This window comes from Capra hircus, chromosome 19 (genome assembly GCF_001704415.2).
Source record: "Capra hircus breed San Clemente chromosome 19, ASM170441v1, whole genome shotgun sequence".
NCBI lineage: Eukaryota > Metazoa > Chordata > Mammalia > Artiodactyla > Bovidae > Capra > Capra hircus.
The window spans coordinates 49,723,105-49,742,747 of NC_030826.1; the positions used below are offsets into that span (position 1 = coordinate 49,723,105).

Here is a 19,643-nt window from a genome sequence, read left to right on the forward strand (position 1 = left end):
GGTCTTAGGATTTGGGGAGGCTTGGAAGGTGCTCAGCAGCAACAGATGGCAGGACCAGGCATCAGCATGAGCAGGCAGGAAGGACGTGGCTGTGCCATCCCCATGATTTGTGTGAGGCCCGTGGGCAGGGGCTGCAGAGCAGGGGATGGTGGCTTCAGGGGGTTGTTGCAGGGGCCACAGGGCTGTTACTGGAGGGGTGGGGGATTTACAGAAATATCCACAGCTGTCCACCCCATCTCAGGGCTGATCCAGAGCAAAACACCAGTCTGTTTGTTCCCCTTCGAATTACAACTGGAAGCGCCTTGAAGGGTCTTGGGATCCATGCTGGTTCTCAGTCTGGATCTTCTAATCCTGGAGCCACTTCGCTTCCCTTTTCTCCTCTCCAACACGGTGTTCACATGAGAATGGGACCGAGCTGCCCCAGTCCCCACCAGCCCTCAGCCCCCAGGCAGCACCAACTCCCAGGCACCTTGTGGGCTTGCACTGTGGGGCCTTGGGTGGGCCTTATGGGCTGTGCTGAGGGTTTGCTCATGCCGTCTAGGGAAGTGGTCCCCACTGCCAGCCCCCTAATTGGTGGCATCTCTGCCCTGCCCACTGGGTACTGGCTCATTTGCCTTCCGAAGTCACAGCATCTCAGGGCCTCCCACACCTTCTAGAGGTTTTCACAGGGAGGAGGGGTGTGGGGACACTTCTGCTCATCCCTGAGACTAGGAGACCAAGAACCTAAGACTCTAGTGATGTGAGTCCCCAATGACGCAGCATCTTCCAGAAACCAAGCCAGTCACACCAAACTCTGGGCCCTGGCAGTGCTCAGCCTGGAAAGGAGGGGCTGGGGTGGAGGGGGAGGGGCAGCAGGTGGGGGCAGCAAGATTTTATCCCCTAGCATGTGTACAATCTGAGACACATCGACAAATTACAAAGCAGTAAAGCAGATGAGATGGAATAGCAGATTGAGGCCAAGCAGGGGAGAATACCAGTGAACCAGACCTCAGTGAAACTCCAGGCTGGAGACTCCTGGTGGCCCCGGGGAAGAGGGAGACATCCTCAGTCCACATCCAACCCATCTCGGGGTCTCCTTGGACGCACTGACATATAAATACCAGTTTCTTATCTTGATCTTGAGTTTCAGGAGAAGTGTAGTGCCCCGATTCCTCTCCGGAAGAGACCCTCCAGGTGTCTACCATCCTAGCGCCCCCCGCCCCCTAGTTACCCCTCTGTAACTGTTCACCCCTGGGGGCCTGAACCCCCCGTGCTGGCCAGCACACCATGCCCTGCAGAGTAGTGGGAAAAGTCTGGACCAGGGTGGATGGCTGTGTTCTGTCTCCTGCAGATCTGTGGCCCCACCTTGATGTTCCTTCCATCTCAGCACCTTTGAGGCCAAGCAGATCCCAGTGGAGCTGGGGGTGCAGGTCAGCCCCCCTTCCTGAGGCCATCAGGGACACCACTTCCACCTGCAGCTTGGGAGTCATGGCTACTACCCTCCATCCCAGTGGACCCAGAAGGCAGGGGCTTGGAATCTTGCTGTGGCCACACACCTGGCCAGGTGCCCAGCTTGAGCCCCTTGCCCCTGCCAACTGTCCCTGGGTTTCCTAGACATGGGGGGCACTCACTCATCTCCTCTCATTCCCCTTGATAACAGACAGCTGCGGGGCACTCAGGAAGGACCTCATTCCTGAAAAATTCTGGTGAACAGGGAGGAGGAGGAGGAGGGAGAGGAAAGGAAGGGGAGGTGGGTAGACACTGTCCTGGATCTCTGCACACCCAAGGTGGGTCCTGGACCAAGACCTCCTTCCCAGGAAAAGCGGGCCATGTGCTTATACCTGCTGCCCGCTCCCAGAGTCCCTGGCCCCTCAATGCCCTCGCTGCCCACCCCATGTAGCCAAACCTGCCCCTCTCCCTGCCCTGTAGGGACTCCGAGGCACTAGCAAGGTTTATGGGGTGAGGGGGATGTGGCAGGGAGTAGGGGCCGAGCAGTGGGTGTTGTAAGGTGAGTGCAGAGAAAAAGAGTGAGCGGGGTAGTCAGGCAAGAAAAGGAAATTTATTAGAGTGAAAAGAGAGGGTGGCTGGCTCTTTAGGAGAACCAGTGTTCTGTCTTTCTGACCGAGTCCTTCTTGTACCCCACCAGTGAAAAATTCTCTGAAGGGATGGTCACGTAGCTGGAGGTCTGGAATCTGGTGATCTCGCATCTTTGAGAAGATAGGTGCCAGTGAGATAACAGGATGCCGTTTGGGCAATTTGGTCAGTCTCACGGATCACTGTGATTTATTCTTTGTTTGCGAGGTTGACATAATGAGCCGTCTTATCCATGAGACCCCGTGTGGGCCCTATCACGTGTTCTCCTGTGCCTGTGTCTCTGAGGACAGTGCAGGGTGGGGGTGGGGTCGCTGTTTCCTGGGGACCCCCCACCCTCCATGCCCACCAGCTCCTCGGAACCCTCGCTGAGGCCTTGCATCCAAGGTGCCTGGGTCTTGCCTCCTGGGGCTAGGCTTCAGGCACAGACCCCTCAGAGGGGGATCCAGACCCCTCAGCCAGGTTCAGGTCCTGCCCAGGAGACCCCAGCTGGCGCCCCAACTTCACTGTCAGCTCAGGCAGCCCTCCCATGTCCATCACAGGTGGGCACGCGGGCTCATGTTACTCCTTCAGCACCTCCCTTGTCCCTGTAATCATTCACGCACCAGGACTATCTCCTGGCCACGTCTCCCGGGCTTCAGCTGCCCACTGCCCAGCGGGGCGTATCGTGGGGCACACATGGTCCATCCTAGCTCTGCCCAGCTGCTGCGGCTTGGGGAGGATGCTGGATGGGGGGAGGATTGGGGAACATTGGGAGACCAAGGGCAGAAATGGAGGTTCCCCATCCCCCATCAGGCCCCAGGCCTGGCCTTGACTCATCGCAGCCCTGGGGAAGAATCTTGGCGCGGGGCAGCCAACTCTGATGCCCAGGCAGCCTCGGTATTTCACACTGACACACAGTTTTGGGTTGAGATCAGGCTCTGGGCTTTCAATCACACTGTGGGGTGCCTCAGGCCATAAAGGGCAAAGGGGAATAGACCCACCGAGCTGAGGATGGGCGCTCCTGGCTCCTTGTGGATCCGGCGTGGCCTGGTTCCTCAGCTGTGAAGTGGGAATAAAGAGAATTTTGTAAAAAAAAAAAATGACCCAATGGTGAGCTCGCTGAGGGGCCCTCCTGGGGGGCCAGGGAATTTGCGCATGGAGGAAGGGCAGAGGGGGTGGATTGGAGTTCCTGGGCCGCGGAACACCCAGCTGCCTCCTGGCTCTGATCCCACTCAGCACTCAGGCCCACCATGCCTCCGTCTCCACAGCTCCAGGAGGGGAAAGGTGGCAGGACAGAGCCGTCCCACCTGGGGGCCCGCCCTGGGCAGCTCAGGGGATGGGGCTCTCCTTGCTTGGGCCCAGGAGAACCCCCCACTCCACCCTCTGCGTGGGGTTGGGCCCTCGGCCAGCCTGGGAAAGGCAGGAGTCTGGTGCTCTTGGCTGCTGGCTGTTGGCAGCCTCTCGGTCTTCCTGCTCAGAGCGTCATCTGTCTGGAATTCCAATGGAAAAACCTGGTCCTGCAGGTGGCCCCGGGGCTCTCCGATTCCCAGTTTGGTGGTCTGTGGGTGCATAGGGCCCAGGCTAGACTCTGGCCATCCCCACCCCCTGCCTGGGGTGGGGGCTCCCACCTTCTGCTGGCTGAGCTCCCTCCTCTCTCTTGCCTGGTGGGTATGTAAGTGGAGGTGCCTGTGAGCCGAGGGCTTTCTCCAGGGTGGAAAGGAGCCCCAGCATCCTGCCCCCCAAGCCTGGCCCTTCAGGTGGGTGTGTTCAGGCGTGGAATCAGGTCAGAGTTCAGGTCTCTACCAATTGGCTGGGCTACCCTACCAGGCAGGGCTACTGTCGCTGGTACTGTCCACCCCCGAACTCCATTTGATACGGATGGTCTACAAAAGCAGAGAGAGCGCCCTGGGCAGGTAAACAGCGGTGTCTACTGGTTGTAGGTGCAATCCGATTCCCAAAGAATGAGTTCCTGAAAAAATTAGGAGTAGCGGAAACTTTGGACTGTGTGTGTTTCTTTGTTGATGAGAAATTTACACCAAGTGCGGCAGTCTTGGGCGTGCAGCCCAGTGACTTGAGCGCTCTGTGTGCTGGTGCAAGAGCTGGGCTCTCTCCGCCTCCTACCCCGGGGACCCACGGGAGATTGGAGGGAGGGACTCAGGGCACAAGTTTGTGGACTGGGACAGGCCACTCTCCTGGGTCTGAAAAAGACCGCGGGTCAGCAACCAAATCCCTGCCAAGGCTGAACCTCTTGGAAAATGTCCGGCCTGCGGGGCAGGAATGTGCCTGCACCTGGTAAATCCATCACCCCGGGGCTCCACCACCAGGCTCCTGGATGCCTCTGCCTCCTGTGAGCTTGGCTGTGAACTCGGCTGTGCACTCATCCGCCCCTGGTTCCTTCCCCCCTCCACCATCTCCAGGAAGACAGACGACAGAATATGAGAGGGCAGCAGGTCCCTAGTAGAGGGACAGTTTGTCCATTCATACACTCATTCATTCCCCAGTGGGTGCTGGCCACCACTGTCCTAGTCGCAGGCCCCACAGCCTGCCTGATCACTGTCCCCACTCCTTGTTTTTGCTATAGGAACTGAGGGGAGTGGGATGGGAAAACTCAGGGTAGAGGGTGCAGGGGCTGAGGACGGGATGGGGAGACATGCCCACAGGCCTGGCCCTCATGCAGTTGGGCACCCAGTCCCCATGGCTCTGTGCCCAAGGTCTTCTAAACGAGCTTCATGCACCAACCCCAGCAAAGACCTCCCCATCCAGCCTATACCCTATTAACCCAGATTCATGGGAACCCTGCTGAAACAAAGTCCATATTCACAAAACATTCCATTGGAGCACAGTTAGTGTCTCACAGAGGGATCCCAGCAATCTTCTCTGAAAAGAAATTCGTTCCCCCGATGCAGGGTGGGGGCTGGGGGTGGCCCTGGGCAGTGGTCAGGGACCCAAGTCAGTGCAGTGGTGCCTTGTAAGCTGTCAGGAGCACCGTGGGCTGAGCCTGGCCTTGGCCTGGCCTCTTCATCTGCAAGTCTGGAGGTTGGGTGGCTGGCATTTAAATGCTGAGACCTCATCCATCACCCTGAGTGACCTTCAGCCGGAATGCTCATCCATCAGACAGTCGACAGCCTGCTCATCCCCACTGCTAACCACTGCTGCCCTGGAGGCCCAGGCTGGACTCAGACAGCAGCTCCTCTTAGCTCCTGACATCCTGTGCTGTGGGAGAGGAGCTCCCGCTGCACTTCCCATCCTGCCTACTCACTTCCCACCCCCTCCCACTCCTCTCTCCCCCATCCCCTCCTCCTCTCTTCCCTCACCCCTCCCCTCCGCTCCTCCCTCTCTCCCTCCCCCCTTTTCCACACCCTCTACTGGCCCCTCTGCCCAGCAGGGCGGAGGCCCCAGGGGAGACCTCCACCTGGTTTCAGGAGCTCAGTTTGCTGAGCTGATGCTTGTAGAGTGGAGAGGGACATTGTCACCATTTTCTGGAGTGGTGGCCCGTGGCCCACTCCCTCCCTCCCCAGTTGCGTGTATAAAGCAGCTCCGTGCACAGCCTGGTGGTCCCCTGCTCAGGAGGAGCAGAGGCTGTCACCCAGGACGTCCAGTGCAGACTGTTGGGTCACTGGGGACCCTGACAATGGGGGAAGGATGCCTGAGCAGAGGCCCAGGCCCAGTGGCACCTGTGGGGGCCTGAGATTCTGGGGCAGGCAGGGAAGGGACAGGAGGCAGGCAGGGAGCAGCCCACCCCAGGACAAGGCCCCTCACCACAGGCCTCAACTGTGGTTGGGGTGTGTGGGGGTTAAGGTCAGAGGGCTCCAGTGCCCAGAGGTGAACATCCCTTTGGGGCTTCCCTGGCTGTGTTCCTTATGACCTGGTTCCATGGCATCCACACTGCTTCCCATGGTGTCCACACCAGCAGATCTCCAGCAAAGCCCTATGGTCTTAAGCTCCAGGTAACACAAAGCAATTTGCAGAGCAAACCCCGGGTTCGAAGCCCTCCTCGCTGCCTCTGAACTATTGGAAAATACTCGGCACTTGGAGAAGCCCCATCCTCCTAGCAGGATGTGAGGCCTGTGGATGTGCCTGTCAGTGTCTTCCTGGGGACAGGGGACAGGAGACCTGGTCAGGGCCTTCCCCAGGTCGTGGGGATTGGGTGGTGACCTATCCAGTGCCTTTCTGGGGACATGGGAAACTGGTCATAACAGTTCAGACGACCCGTAGAACCAGGACAGTCCACAGTGAAGGTGGCCATGATGATGTCCCCTTCTCCTGAGGGGCCCTGCCGGCTGCCCCTCCCTCGGTACACGTTACTAGGTGGGGACGCCCCAGGTTCCTGGGACAGAGCTGGAGGTAAGGAAGCCTGGACTCACTCCTGTTGGAAGCCAAGGTGATGCAGATGGGAAGGGGGGATGCCCCTGCCCCCACCAGCCTGCCACCACCCATTGAGCGAGGCCTAGGGCCCCAGCCCTGCAGACACGTGACTCTGAGAGACGGTCGCCATCACAGAGCCACCTGTTTCGAATCCGAGTTTACCCAGAACAGCTGCTCTTTTGTCATAAAACGGTGCCTGCCCAGAGCGAGGGCAGGGTAGGCAGGATGGAGAAGCCAGGAGACCAGGAGCCCTCACGCAGGGTGGCTGGAGGGGTGGCAGACACGTGGCCCCACGGGTGGTCATGGTGGCCCTGTTCATTTAGGGAAAAGGTGGAAGCACCTCAAATGCCCACAACCAACACGTGTTCATCCGCGGGGGCACATTCAGCTCTGCCCACACTACAGAAGGGCCTCTGTTCCCGGAACATGGTGGGTGGGGCTCCTCCAGGCGCTTAAAGGTCTTCCAGCAAAAACGGAGGTTTCTGGGAAAGAAGGAATTCTGCCCCAAGGCTGCAACGTCTTCTCCCTGAGTTTCCAGCCCGCCAGCCTGCTGCCCCACCCGCCAATGGATCCCAGACATGCCAGTCCCTTAATCACTATGCCAATTCCTTTAAAGAACCTTTTAATATTTATACGTCTGCCCTATCGGTTGATTTCTTTGGAGCTCCCTGCCTGACAGGACAGAGGAGCCTGGCGGGCTCTACAGTCCAATGGGGTCACAAACAGTCAGTCGTGGCTGAGCACGCACACCCGGACTGACAGATGCCCCGAGACTGAACTGGGATGTTGGTTACATGACTCTGTCCTTTCACTGAAAATCATTACTTGTACTTTCAGTGGATGAGTTTTATGGTGTGAAACTCCCCCTATAAAGCTGTAGCATTTGAACAGGAGCCCTGACCTGCTTCTAGAGCCCTATTCTAGCCACACACAAGCTCACCCCAGTTGGCCCCTCACCCCAGGGCTCTCTGCTCTCCGGCTTGCCAAGGGCCAGGCACCGTGCCTGATGGGCTGATGACTGTGGGTCTTGAGCCAGACTAGGCCTCCATAAATCACCGGTCCCTGACTGGTGAGTCCTGGGGGCCTGTGGTGAGGGGAGAGGGAGGGGCTGTGGGCGGTGGGTCCAGGGAGGTTGGCCAAGCCGTAGTAGGCCAGTAGGAGTCTCCACGTGGCTGTGTGCGTGAGTACATAGGCATGAGAGCCTGCTGGACATTTTTAAGCACTCTGAAACACTCAGGGTGTTATCATGAGGCTCCCCAGAGGCTGGCAGGATGGTGGGGGCACTTCTAAGTGGGAAGTGGGAAGACAGCCCCCGCAGCTGTCCCAGGCCTGGCAGTAGAAGCTCAGCCAGCCCACCTGGGAGCATTAACGAGGGTACTCAGGTCTTAAATTTGGGGCCAAAAATGTAAGTTCTTCAGTATCATGCCAAGAAATAGTGCAAAGAACACCTTCACATGTGCAGATGAGTGGGGATTGCAGGGACACTCGGGGTAGGGGAGGGTTTCTGTTTTCCAAGTCTGGGGCCTTCTGGGTACATCCTGGAATCAGGATTCAGGAAACAGAGACATGGGGCCTTGATCAAGGTACAAACTTTGGGCTGTTTTCTTCCCAAAACATTGGGGGTCCCAAGTGGGGTCAGTAGCCTCACACTCCATACTTAGGGGCCAGATCTCCACCTGCCCACACATTAGGATTCAGTCAAGGCCTTGAGTCTGATGTGTGTGCAGCCGTGGCTGGGGCCCAGATGTGGGATGTGAATTAGGGGCACAGTGTGGAGTGAACTGGTTGCTGGACTGTGGGATAGGGGTTGGGGTAGGTCCAAAACCTTTCCCTGTGAGTGGGCTCTCTGTGGGCAGGGCTTGATGGTCTTGGTGTCCATAGGAGGTCCAACTGGGATGCTGTACACAGGAGGCATGAGATAATCCCCTACATGCGTTGTATATGATCCACTCCCCCTCATCCCCCCAAGGTCTGGGGAGGGAGAGGCAGGTGAGCTGCAAATGGGAGAGTAATTCTGGCTCATGGTTTTAGTTTGAGCTCCAAGTTCCTGCCCTAGAGTGATGTCCCAGCCACCCATCCTCCCTGAGCAGGTTGAGGCTGGGGGCTCCCTGCCTCACTCGCCCCAGGGTCTCAGGCCCCACACCCAGGGCCTAGCTCAGGCTGGATGGCACCCACTCATCATGTCAGGAAGGCCGAATGGCCAGACGTGTCCCCTCCCTGGTCAGGCAGATGGGTTCCTCCAAGTGCAGGAGGACGTCCTGGGGGTCCTGCCTCCCTTGACACCCCACCCACACTGCTGTGGCAGACAAGGCTCAGGGAGCTCAGCGTTTATTGTTCCAGGTTCTGAAGCTGTGAGGGATGGAACCACATGGCAGTTGGGAGAAATGGGTGCCACCGGGGCCGCGCTTGTGCCAGGAGGAGGGTCCCACGCAGGCAGCTTGTGTGGCGACACGGTGTCACCTGCCACAGTGTACCCTGTCATGCGTCAGGTATGCACTCTTGTCTGCAGGGGGCCTGTGAAGACTCCACTCAACCACGGTCTTTAGGAGCTGGCCCTGGGCCCGAGCCTCCTGCAGACCCTCACAGATGGACAGGGTAGGGAGCACTTCTGGGCATTATGAGGAAAGTAGCTGCTCTGATGGAGCTGAAGTGAGTGAGGGGTGAGGGATAGCCAGGAGCTTTCTGGAAGAGGACTGGGGAAGGGCGGCAGACAGTGGGGAGGGTGGTCCAGGAGGGACCTGGGCTCCAGGGGCCAGTCCCCACAGCCTACCCCCAGGGCCCACAGGGAGGCTGGGGACTCTCAGACGCAGAGACTCCTGGGGACCGCCTGGGACAGTGCGATGGTCTCAGTGGCCTGCTGGCTGCTGGAGGACACGGAGCGACCCGAGCCGCGCTGGCAGCGGGTGTGGCCCTGCGGGAAGCTGCGGACACCCACAGGCCCGCCGGTGCCCCTGCTGTGGAGCGAGCGTTGGCGGTAGTCACGGTAGTTCTTGGTGAGCAGCGTGTAGAGGAAGGGATTCACACAGCTGTTGCCATAGGTGAGGCAGGTGGTCAGGTAGTTGACAATGCGGGCGGAGCGGGGAGCGAGCGGTGGGCCCCCGCGGTACTGGGCAAGGAGCTGCCACAGCCAGAAGGGTAGGAAGCAGGCCCAGAAGAGCAGCACAATCCCCAGGATGAGATAGAGCACCCTGGGGTTGGGCAGCCGTCGCGTCTGCGTGAAGGAGGCCCGCTGTGACAACCAGTAGGCCCGGGCCAGGCGGACGTAGAGCAGTCCGATGATCATGCCGGGCCCCACGATGCTGGTCCCGAAGAGCAGCGTCAGGTAGGCGCGGTGGGTGCGCTGGCCCCAGGCTGGCAGGCAGAGGCTCTTGTGGCCCCTGCGGACCAGCCGGATGGCCAGCATCATGGGCAGTGCCAGCAGCAATGCCAGCAGCCACGTGCCCAGTGCCAGGACCTTGCGGTAGCCCTTGGAACGCTGCACTGTGTCCAGGGGCCTCACCACGGCGGCGTAGCGCTCCCTGCTCATGAGGGTCAGGGTGAAGATGCTGGCGTGCATGGTTAGGAAGTCCAGGCTGAAGAGGACGCGGCAGCCCACGTCGCCGAAGTGCCACCTCTTGGTGATGTAGGTAGCTACTATGAAGGGGATGCTGAGCAGGTAGAGGAGATCCGCCAGCGCCAAGTTGATGACGTAGACGTACATGGAGGCAGAGGTGTGCAGGAAGCGGCACATGACCGTCAGCGTGTACACGTTGCCTGCCATGCCCACCACACCCATGGCCGAGAGCACCACTCCGATAGTGCTTGTGGCCACCAGGTCCTCCAGGGAGTTGGGCTCCGTCGGGCTAGCCAATGAGCTGTTGAGGGACGCATTGGGGGCACCAGGCAGCTCGGGCATGGCGCTGCCCATTGTAGCTGGCACCGGGAACCTGCTTGATGGCTCTGGGCTCAGCGCCATCTCTGCCACTTCACACTGGGCTTCGGGCTGGGGCCTGCTGCTCCTTTAGGTAGAGAGGGGGCATCTGTGGGCAACAAGCTTTTCCTGCGGGAGAGGATGCTCATTAAAGATGCAGGTCAGGCACCCCTTTCCACTCCCAAGAGGCCATAAGAAGCCACAGTTCCCACCAGGCTGGGGAGGCCTGCACAGGGACAGTGCTCACCAACTGTGACGCCCCCTTGGGGACTCTCCGTGCAGAACTCTAACGCCCTGCCTCAGTTCCCCAGCTATCCAGGGGGACCAGAGAACCACCTAGACCAGTTGTTCCCCATGCATGCCCCAGTAGCATTCCCACCATGGGCCACGGTGCAAGTTCAAAGGCCTCTCAGCTCGATGGCCTTTCCTGAAAATCAGAGCACAGCAGGCATGAACCAGGATGGTTCACTCCTGGATGAACCAGGAGTTCTCACTAGGCCTTCTCACTTCCTCATCCGTGAAGGGCAGGGAAGCCAGGCTGACCCCTGTGTCTTCCTCCCCATATAGATCTCCTGTATGTTTTTAAAAAAATACATTTTGTTCAGATTGCAAAAGTAATATTTGCCGACTTTAAAGTTCAAATAGGAAAATATGTTAGATAAAGAGGGGAAAGCCCTCATAATCTTCCTTTATTCAGATGGGGGAAATAAACCTGATTCCTATCTCCTACCACACAAGAAAACAATTCAAGGTGGACTGTGTACCTGTATGTAATAGATTAAATCAATTAATTAACCAAGCTTTGGAAGAAATATAGGAGAATATCTGCACGACTGTGGGTAAACAAAGATTTCTCAAAAAAAAAAAAAAAAAAGGGCAAAAAATACTTGCAGTAAAAGACCCACCAATTGGATTTCATGAAAATTAAGAACTTCACTGAAAGAGTAAAAGATGTAAAAACCATGGACTGGGAAAAGATGATCAGAAGACACATATCAGACAAAGAACTAGTAATCAAAATATGTGAAAGAACTACAAATCAATGAAGACCAATGACTCAACTAAAAGAAGGAAAAAAAAAGACAAAATTTCAACAGGAAATTCGTAAAACTGCTGGGAAGACATGAAGGAACGGAACTCCTGAACTGCTAGTAGAGGACAAGAACAGTGCTTGCGGCGAACAATCCAGCACCCTCAGTAAAGTTGGACACACGTCTGTCCTCTCATCCAGCAATTCTACTCCTAGATTTATGCCAAGAAAAATTAGTGCTACTACTACTACTAAGTACTTCAGTCGTGTCCGACTCTGCGCGACCCCATAGACGGCAAATGGCCGCAAAAAGCAAGAGTGAGAACGTTCATAGCAGTCAGAAGCTGGAAACCACCCAAACGTCCATGAATAGTAGTGTGGATAAAGAAACTGTGACACACATCCCCCCCCCCCCATAAAAATGCTCCAAGGTGATGAAGAAAATGAAATTATTGAACAACTTGATGAAACTCAAATATGCTCTGTCGAGTGGGGTGGGGGTGGGGGGCCTGAAACAGAAACCACACACAAAGAGTACACACTGTAATTCCCTTTCCCTGAGTGAAGCTGGGGAAAAGGCAAAAGCTCTATGAGTGGTTGAAGAGGGTGTCAACTGGTAGGGGGCGCCCGAGAGCACTCCGGGGAATGGACTTTTGCTACGTCCTCACGTGGCGCTGGTTACACAGGTGTTCTGGTGGCTCAGATGGTAAAGAATCCGCCTGCAATGCGGGAGGCCTGGGTTTGATCCCTGGGTTGGGAAAATCCCCTGAAGGAGGGCATGGCAACTCACCCCAGTATTCTCCCCATGGACAGAGGAGTCTGGCGGGCTGTGCATTCCATGGGGTCCCAAAGAGTCAGTCACGACTTAGCGACTACGGACATGTAAAAACTCCTGGAGTTGCACTCATGACCCGTGCTTACTGTATGAAAATTAACCGCATGAGAAAAAAAAAAGACCTAAAACTTGAATACCTGAATGAGAGGAGAGGCCCCTTTATCGCCCAGTCTCCCCACATCCAGGGATAATGTGGCCGGATAAAACTGGTTCCGGGTTTTTTCCCTCTACAGGTACAGCGTTCGCACTAACATGGATTAACTCGGGGCGTCCAACTGAGCCCTCGGTGCAGAAGGGCAAGCTGGGTGCAGAGACGCTGTCCTAGGCCCCCTGCCCGTGGGACTTGGCTCAGCCTCGGGTCTGACGAGGGGAGCTGGGGTCCTTCCTACCGGCCCGAGGCGCCCTCCGCGGCCGCAGCCCCCAGTGGGTCCGGGTTCCAGAGCCCTCCCGCAGGGGCTGCCGCGAACCCGGCGGAGGACCTCCCAGGAGAGACGCGAAACAGCCGCCGAGCCCACCGCGCACACCTCACCCTCTCCACCCTCCGAAGCGCCGCGCATCTCCCGGGGGTCCGCTGGGAGGGCCTCGTGGCCGAGCGATCCTGCCGAGGATTGTGCGGGCCAGCGGGGAGGGCGCCCCGCCCCCGGGAGGGTCCCGGCCCCTTCTCCCGCCCCGCACCCTCGCTGTGCCTGCGCCCACCTCCGTCACCGGGCCGTCAGGTGCGGGCGCCGAGCCCCCTGGGGTCGTGCTCTGGACGGGCGCTTAGTCGCTAAGCGTCTCCAAACACTCGGCGCTGCACGGGGAACCTTTCCGAGGGCTCTACCCGGTAGGGGCGCGCAGAGGACGTGGGGGCTCCCAGGGGCGCGTGGTGGACGGGAGCCCGCCCGCTGGTCTCACCCGCGGAGCCGTGCTCCGCGCCCAGGCCCCTGTCGCCGGCGCCACCTGCCCGGCTGCCAGCTGGGAATGCGCGGCGGCCCTGCGCCCGGCCCGGATATTAATAACCCGGGGGAGGGGGGCGGCTGGAGAGGGGGCGAGGATGCGCTGCGGTGGGGGGAGCCACGGAGGCCCGGGGAGGGGAGGGCAGCAGGGGCGGGAGCGGAGGGTGGCAAAGCGAGAGGGCAGATCACGGCGCAGCTGGGACTCCAGACGCATCCGTGGGGGTGAAGCTCAGTCCAGCCTGGCTGGCCCCACCGCAGAGTGTCTCTGCTTCCCTTCGCCCTGTGCACTCCACCACCCCTCAGTTTCCCAGGCACTGAGCCTCAGACTCGGATTCAGATTGTCAGTCAAGCCCTGGACCCTCCTCTGCACCTGGGGCGGGGGGGAGTGGGAAGGGCCCGAAGTTTGTGGAGGGTGGTTCTGAGAGACCCATGCGAGGCCAGGACCCAGTGTCATTAAAGACATTCATAATGTGCACTCGTCACTATTTCCAAAACCTTTTATCAACACAAACCTTTTATGGTCCCCATTAGACAACTCCACATCCCATTACCCCTGCCCTTGACAACCACCATTCTCCTTTGGCCTCCATGGATTCCAGTAATCTAAGGACTCCCTGTGAGTGGGACCATCCATTTGCCCCTTAGTGTCTGGCTTCTTTCACTTACTATAATGTCTTCGAGCTTCCTTCATGTAGCAAGGGTCAGAGCTTCCATCCTTTTCAAGACTGAAGAGTATTCTGTGAAGACTGAAGAGTGAAGTATTTGGAAGACTGGAGAGTATCTTCTGATTGAAGGTAAACCACTTTGTTTTTCCCTTCATCCCTGATGGATTCTTTTGGTGATGGTGACTAGCGCTGCTATGAATATTTTGATTTATAATTTTCTGTTCCTTTTATGCATCATGGTCCTTCCTTTATTTCTTTGAAAAATCCTAACTGTCTCTAGTTGTCAGATCTTTTCCAGATGACTCCATTTTCAGGGGCCCTGGGGCCCTCCAAACACTGCTCTCCACTCCTCATTGACCCTGAGCCTGGAGGCCCCTGGCATGGGGGTGTGCCTGAGTCAACCCACTACTACTCTCGGACAGGTAGACTCATAGGCAGGTCTTCCTCTCATCCTCCTGTCCTGTGGGCAGGTGATTCAGGCTGGTCGGCCTCATGGTGTTCAGGCTCATCTGCTGCCTTTGGTCCAAACACCCTGTGACCAAGGGCATGCCCAGGGCACAGAGAGAAGCTTCCAGGAACACCGCCAGGGTTAGCTGCTGGGGTCATGAGCAGCCTGGCTTGACATAGGCCCTCATGGCTGCAGGCTGGGAAATATGGATGATCAAGGACAGCATCTGTTTAGGTGTTGGTCAGCTCCCTGCCCATCTCAGATCAGCCTTGGGCCCATCTCCTGGTCATGACGTCCTGCAGAGCCACAGGCCACACAGCCCATGGCCTCCTCTCTGTTTGCACCATGAGGGAAGGACAGACACCCATCCAGCGTGCATGTTAGACAGACCCCATGGACGGTAGGGGAGGGGCTGGGCTGTCCTGAGTGTGAGTGACAGGAGCCAATGGAAGGAGAGGGAAATATTGTGAGACCTGAAGGTGCTGGTGGCTGATATGTCCTCTCAAGGGACATCTTCAGGGAGATTATCTGAAACTCTTCCTCTATTGCACTGTGTCCTTAGCCTGGACCTGAGAGGAGCCGAATGGCTCCAGCGGTTGGGGCTTGGGGCTTGGGGCTTGAGGATAAAGGGTCAGGATCCTGCAGGGAGCTGGGGCTGCTGTCCTCGGCTTAGTGGACCACATCCCTGAGATCTACTGTGTTCTTTGCAAACTAAACTCTGCCTGTCTCTGATTCACTTTATGGACCATTAAATCATAATCATAAAGCTCCCACTTTCCACAAATGTGACTTTAAAGCTTTGCTCTTCATATAATGGGTTCCTTATATTTTGAAATGATCATTTTTCTGCAAAAACTCTTTTCCAACTGGATTACTATATTAGGTGGAAAATGAGATGCCATAGGCTGTATCTGGCTTCATGGGGTCTCTTCACAGGTCCCCACCCAGCCTGACCACAGACTTGTCAGAGGCACATCTTGTCACTGTCCTGTCCCCCTAGCCCCTAAAAAAATGCCTTGGAAAGAGAAAGGAGAGGGAGTAGGACTGGGGGTGGAGGGAAAACAGGCCTCAATGCACCTGTAAGAGTCTAGGCCAGCCCCTTGCAGGAGAGCAAAGAGGGGAAGGAGTCCAGAGTTGGGCAGAAATGGCCCACATAGCCTCACCAGTCACTGACAGAGACTGTCTGGGGCCCAGTGGGGGACCCCTGCCCCAGAAGGAGGTCCCAGAAGGGACACACCTGCTTGGCTGCTCCTCCCCCAGCCCAGGGCCCTTCTGCAGTCAGTAGCTAACTGTATTTTCTAGGAGATTCTTCCCTTGATGCCACTGCTAATGTTGTTACTTGATTTCAACTTCAGAAACAATTTCCCCAGTCCTTGTCTCAAATACTCAAGGTCTGAGACCCAGCTGGAGGGATGAGGATTGCAATCAAACCAATTAAAACCTGTCCAGGTCTCCAGCTGGAGGCGGGCCCCTGTAGACTAGCAGAGAGCCTCCGGCATTTGAGCAATCCAGGTGACTGAAGTGCATGCGAGTTCAGAGAGGTCCCGACTGTAAATATTCGGGTTCGGGAAAGCTGGATGCAGGGAGAGGGAGGAGAAATGTCAAGTACACACAACACTGTCTCTCTCACTGTTGACACTGGGGCCCCTAGGGGAGCCCTGTGGCCCTCTTGCCTAGAGGAGAGGCACTGCAGGTCCAGCACTGCTGCCTCCCAGGTCCCAGGGGGCCACTCAGGCCGGGTAGCCTGTGGAAAAGGGCCCCAATTCAGAATCCATAGACTGTGTATGCTGAGTGAAAAGGCTGGATACAGAGGCCCCAAGAGCCCTTCTGGGGATGGCAAAATGGGAGTTGGTGCAGGAGATGGGATAGAAACCCCAGGGCCTCCAGTTCTGTCCTGAAACAGCCAAGGCCACATCCTCACATTCTCCGTGGGCTCTAACTCCTGATTCTGTCCAGGTAGCAGGGTACAGAGGCACTGCTCCCCTCAGCATGGCCATCACGCTCCTTCCTGCCTCCTTGGGAAACCAGAAGGTCAGGGCCCCACCCCTGAAAACAGCAGTGGGGTGGGGGGCCTGGGCCTCCAAACTAATGGAGGCACCTCTCCTTTAGGTAGAATCCAAGATAGGGGGTCCCTGTTCCTACAGGTCTCTCCTGGAGTATTCAAGTGCACACTCAGATAGACTTTAGGTTTAGAAATCTCCAGGAGCATCATCACCATCAACTTTACCACCACCTCCATCACTACCATCAGCAGCAGCAGCTCCGCTATCAGCAGTGGCAGTATTTTAACCTTCACTCCGTACATAACACACACCTGGGTGCCTCCATCTAGCTCAAGTGATGGTATTTTTCCATATTTGCTTCCAATGGTTGTTTAAGGAAAGAATGCATCCCCAGCCCTCCAAGTTCTCATTCTCCTCTCTCCCTAGAGGCACTGCTGTCCTGACTTTGTCCTGGTGACTCCCAGACTTTGTTTTTGATCATGTCTTTGCCATGTGCAATTCATAATGTGCTTTAACATTTTTTGTAAATGGAACATACTGTACCTATCTTCTTGCATTTTTTTCTCTTAACCTGATCGATATGAGCTCACTCACCCTCTGAAAGGCTCTGTGGTGCTCCACGCCACACACCCCAACTAATCTGGCCTTTCCTAGGGCCAGATGTTGATCAGAGTCAGCAGAGAGCCCTGGACCAGATACGGAGTTGGCCAAGGACGTCTGGACTCCAGCTGCCTGGTGTGGATCTGGGTGCCTTCCTTGGGCAGCTGCATGGCCTCAGGGGAACTACCATCTCTCTGTGCCTCAATCTCCTCATCTGTAAAATGCGACTAAAAGTAGACCTTATCTCATCTGAGTATTGAGAAATTTAAAGGAGTTTAATGGCACCCCACTCCAGTACTCTTGCCTGGAAAATCCCATGGATGGAGGAGCCTGGAAGGCTGCAGTCCATGGGGTCACTGAGGGTCGGACATGACTGAGCGACTTCACTTTCACTTTTCACTTTCATGCATTGGAGAAGGAAACGGCAACCCACTCCAGTGTTCTTGCCTGGAGAATCCCAGGGACGGGGGAGCCTGGTGGGCTGCCGTCTATGGGGTCACACAGAGTCGGACACGACTGAAGTGACTTAGCAGCAGCAGCATGCTTATAAGTGCTGGTGGCTCTCAGTAACCACTGGTGGTCAAGACAATGATGGCGATGAAGATGAAGGTGATGCCACAGTCCTTGCCTTTAAGAAATGTTCAGTCTAGTGAGGAGAGGAGCCACGATCACCTTTCATGTGGCTGTCCAAGACAGAAGGGCAGCTGCATCTGGGCTGTGTTTGGCTCCTGGCTGAGTGAGGGGAAGACACAGACATCCTCTCTAACCACAGAGAGGGGCTGGTCCAGGAGGGGGTCCTGGAGGAGGGGCCTCTGTGCTGTGGGACTGCTAGGATGTGGCAGGAGGAAGTGATTCTCCTAAATCATAGGGGTCCGTGTGGTATGACCTGCCAGGCACAAGGCTGAAGCCCCTAGAAGACAGAGATTAAAGCTGGAACAGGCCAGAGTCTCAGCTCAAGCCAAGGAATGGTCAACCGGCCCCTGGTGCAGTGAGGTCCTGGGTGCCTGGACATCTGCCCTGTGCTACCGTGGCCTGTGCAGGTCAGGGTGTGGCCCATCAGCAGCCATAGCACAAGGCCCAGAGGCCCCGAGGCCTGGGTCTTCAGAGGGTCAGACTGCAGGGGAGAGGGTGCATGCCTCCTTCACACGATGCTAGGGCCCCCATGGGAACATCTGGACCCTGCATCACCTCCTCAGGTGCTAACAGTGACTAGCCCAGCCCTCAGCTGGTGTGGGGGTGCCTGAGGTTGGGGTAGGGAAGTCTCAGTCCCTAGTTGTCTTCCCCGCCTAGCGCAGAAACTTCTAAAGAAGCCCCAGAAACATTAGCAGATTTCTGTCTGTGGGTTGGGGCGGGGACCCCTTTCCTGAAAGCACACGCTTCACCCATGTTGCCCCCAACACAGAAATCGTTGCTGTGGCAGGACAATCTGTGGAGACTCTTTGTCCCTCCTGCAGTGTTTCCACGAAGGGCCCAGGGTCTGGGCACTGGAGACCACAGACCACCCCAGAAACAGAGGCTCCTGCGACACAAAGATGCCCCAGGCCCCAGGGGCAGGGGTTGGCTTGGACCGGAGCAGGTCCTTAGAGGCGGGAGGAGCCCCAGGCCAGGTTGTGGTCAGCAACATGGACACACATCTTGATCGTGTCCATCAAGCTCCTTCCCTGCGCAGAATAGAAGGAGATCTAGCCAGTCCTGTCCTCCTGCTTCCCTCAGAAATACCAGAAGCTCTGGGGTCATAGGTCCCCACCCCTACCTCACCTGCTGGGCAGCTGCTCTCAGGGTGGTTTGGAAAAACCATGGCACACGTTGTCCAACCGTCTCTGCGGCCCTTCCCAGGGCCGGGAATGCTGCCAGCTCTGCAGTAGATGTTTCTGGAAGGGGCCTGCACCACAGACGGTGGGATGCCATGTGCCCTGTGCCATCTCCCCTCCCTTTGGACCCAGCCTCTCTGTTCTGTGCTCTTTCCAGGGCTCTCGGCCTAGTTCCTCACAGAGACACACACCAGGTCTGACCTTCTGGGGCCGGCGCACCATCAACTGATAAAATACAGAATCCAGTTAAATTTGAATTGCTGATCAATGACAAATTACTTTTAATGCTATTTGGGACACCTGACAGGAATATCCCTTCACAGGCGCCCAGGCTGTGAATGCAATAAGCATAATTATTTGCGCTGCTGCTCTGGATTTGAGAGAAAATCACCCTGTAATTGTATACGGTAGGAAGACCAGAGTTTCCACTGAAGGCCAAAGCTGACTGTAGCTGTTTTAATGGAAAGAGTGGATTAATTCACATTGGAGCAGCATGGTGGGGCTGGGGTAGGGGGGTATTGTTGGCACTGTTCTTCACAGGTCCTCTGAAAAGAGAACGGACAATTATCCCTACGCTGGGCCAATGTTCTACATGTTTTACATTTGATTTTTTAAAATTGCAGTGAAATTCACATAACGTAGTTAACTATTCAGCGGCTTGTAATACATTCACAATATTGTGCAGCTATCACCTCCGTCTAGTTCCAGAATATTTCCATCACCTCCGAAGGAGACCCTATACCCACTAAGCAATTATTTCCTCCTCCCCTTTTCCCTCACTCTCTGCCAGCCATTCGTTGCTATTGTCTCCATGGATTTGCCTATTCTGAATATTTCACAGAAATGAAATTAGACAATGCAAACTCTTTTGTGACAACTCCATTCACTTATCACAGTTTTCAAGATTTATCCATGTTGCAGCATCAGAACTTCACTCCTTTTCATTTTTGTTTTAGTCACTTCAGTCCTGTCCTACTCTTCTGCAACCC

General features: G+C 56.4%; 1 protein-coding gene across 1 annotated transcript; it reads right to left on the reverse strand.

The window, feature by feature from the left end:
* UTS2R (urotensin 2 receptor) lies at positions 8,730-13,139 on the reverse strand. The gene is made up of 2 exons (XM_018065404.1): positions 12,889-13,139; positions 8,730-10,456 (listed from the first exon to the last, which is right to left on the reverse strand). The coding sequence occupies exon 2, from the start codon at positions 10,370-10,372 to the stop codon at positions 9,218-9,220; it is 1,155 nt and encodes a 384-aa protein (XP_017920893.1). The 5' UTR covers positions 10,373-10,456; positions 12,889-13,139; the 3' UTR covers positions 8,730-9,217.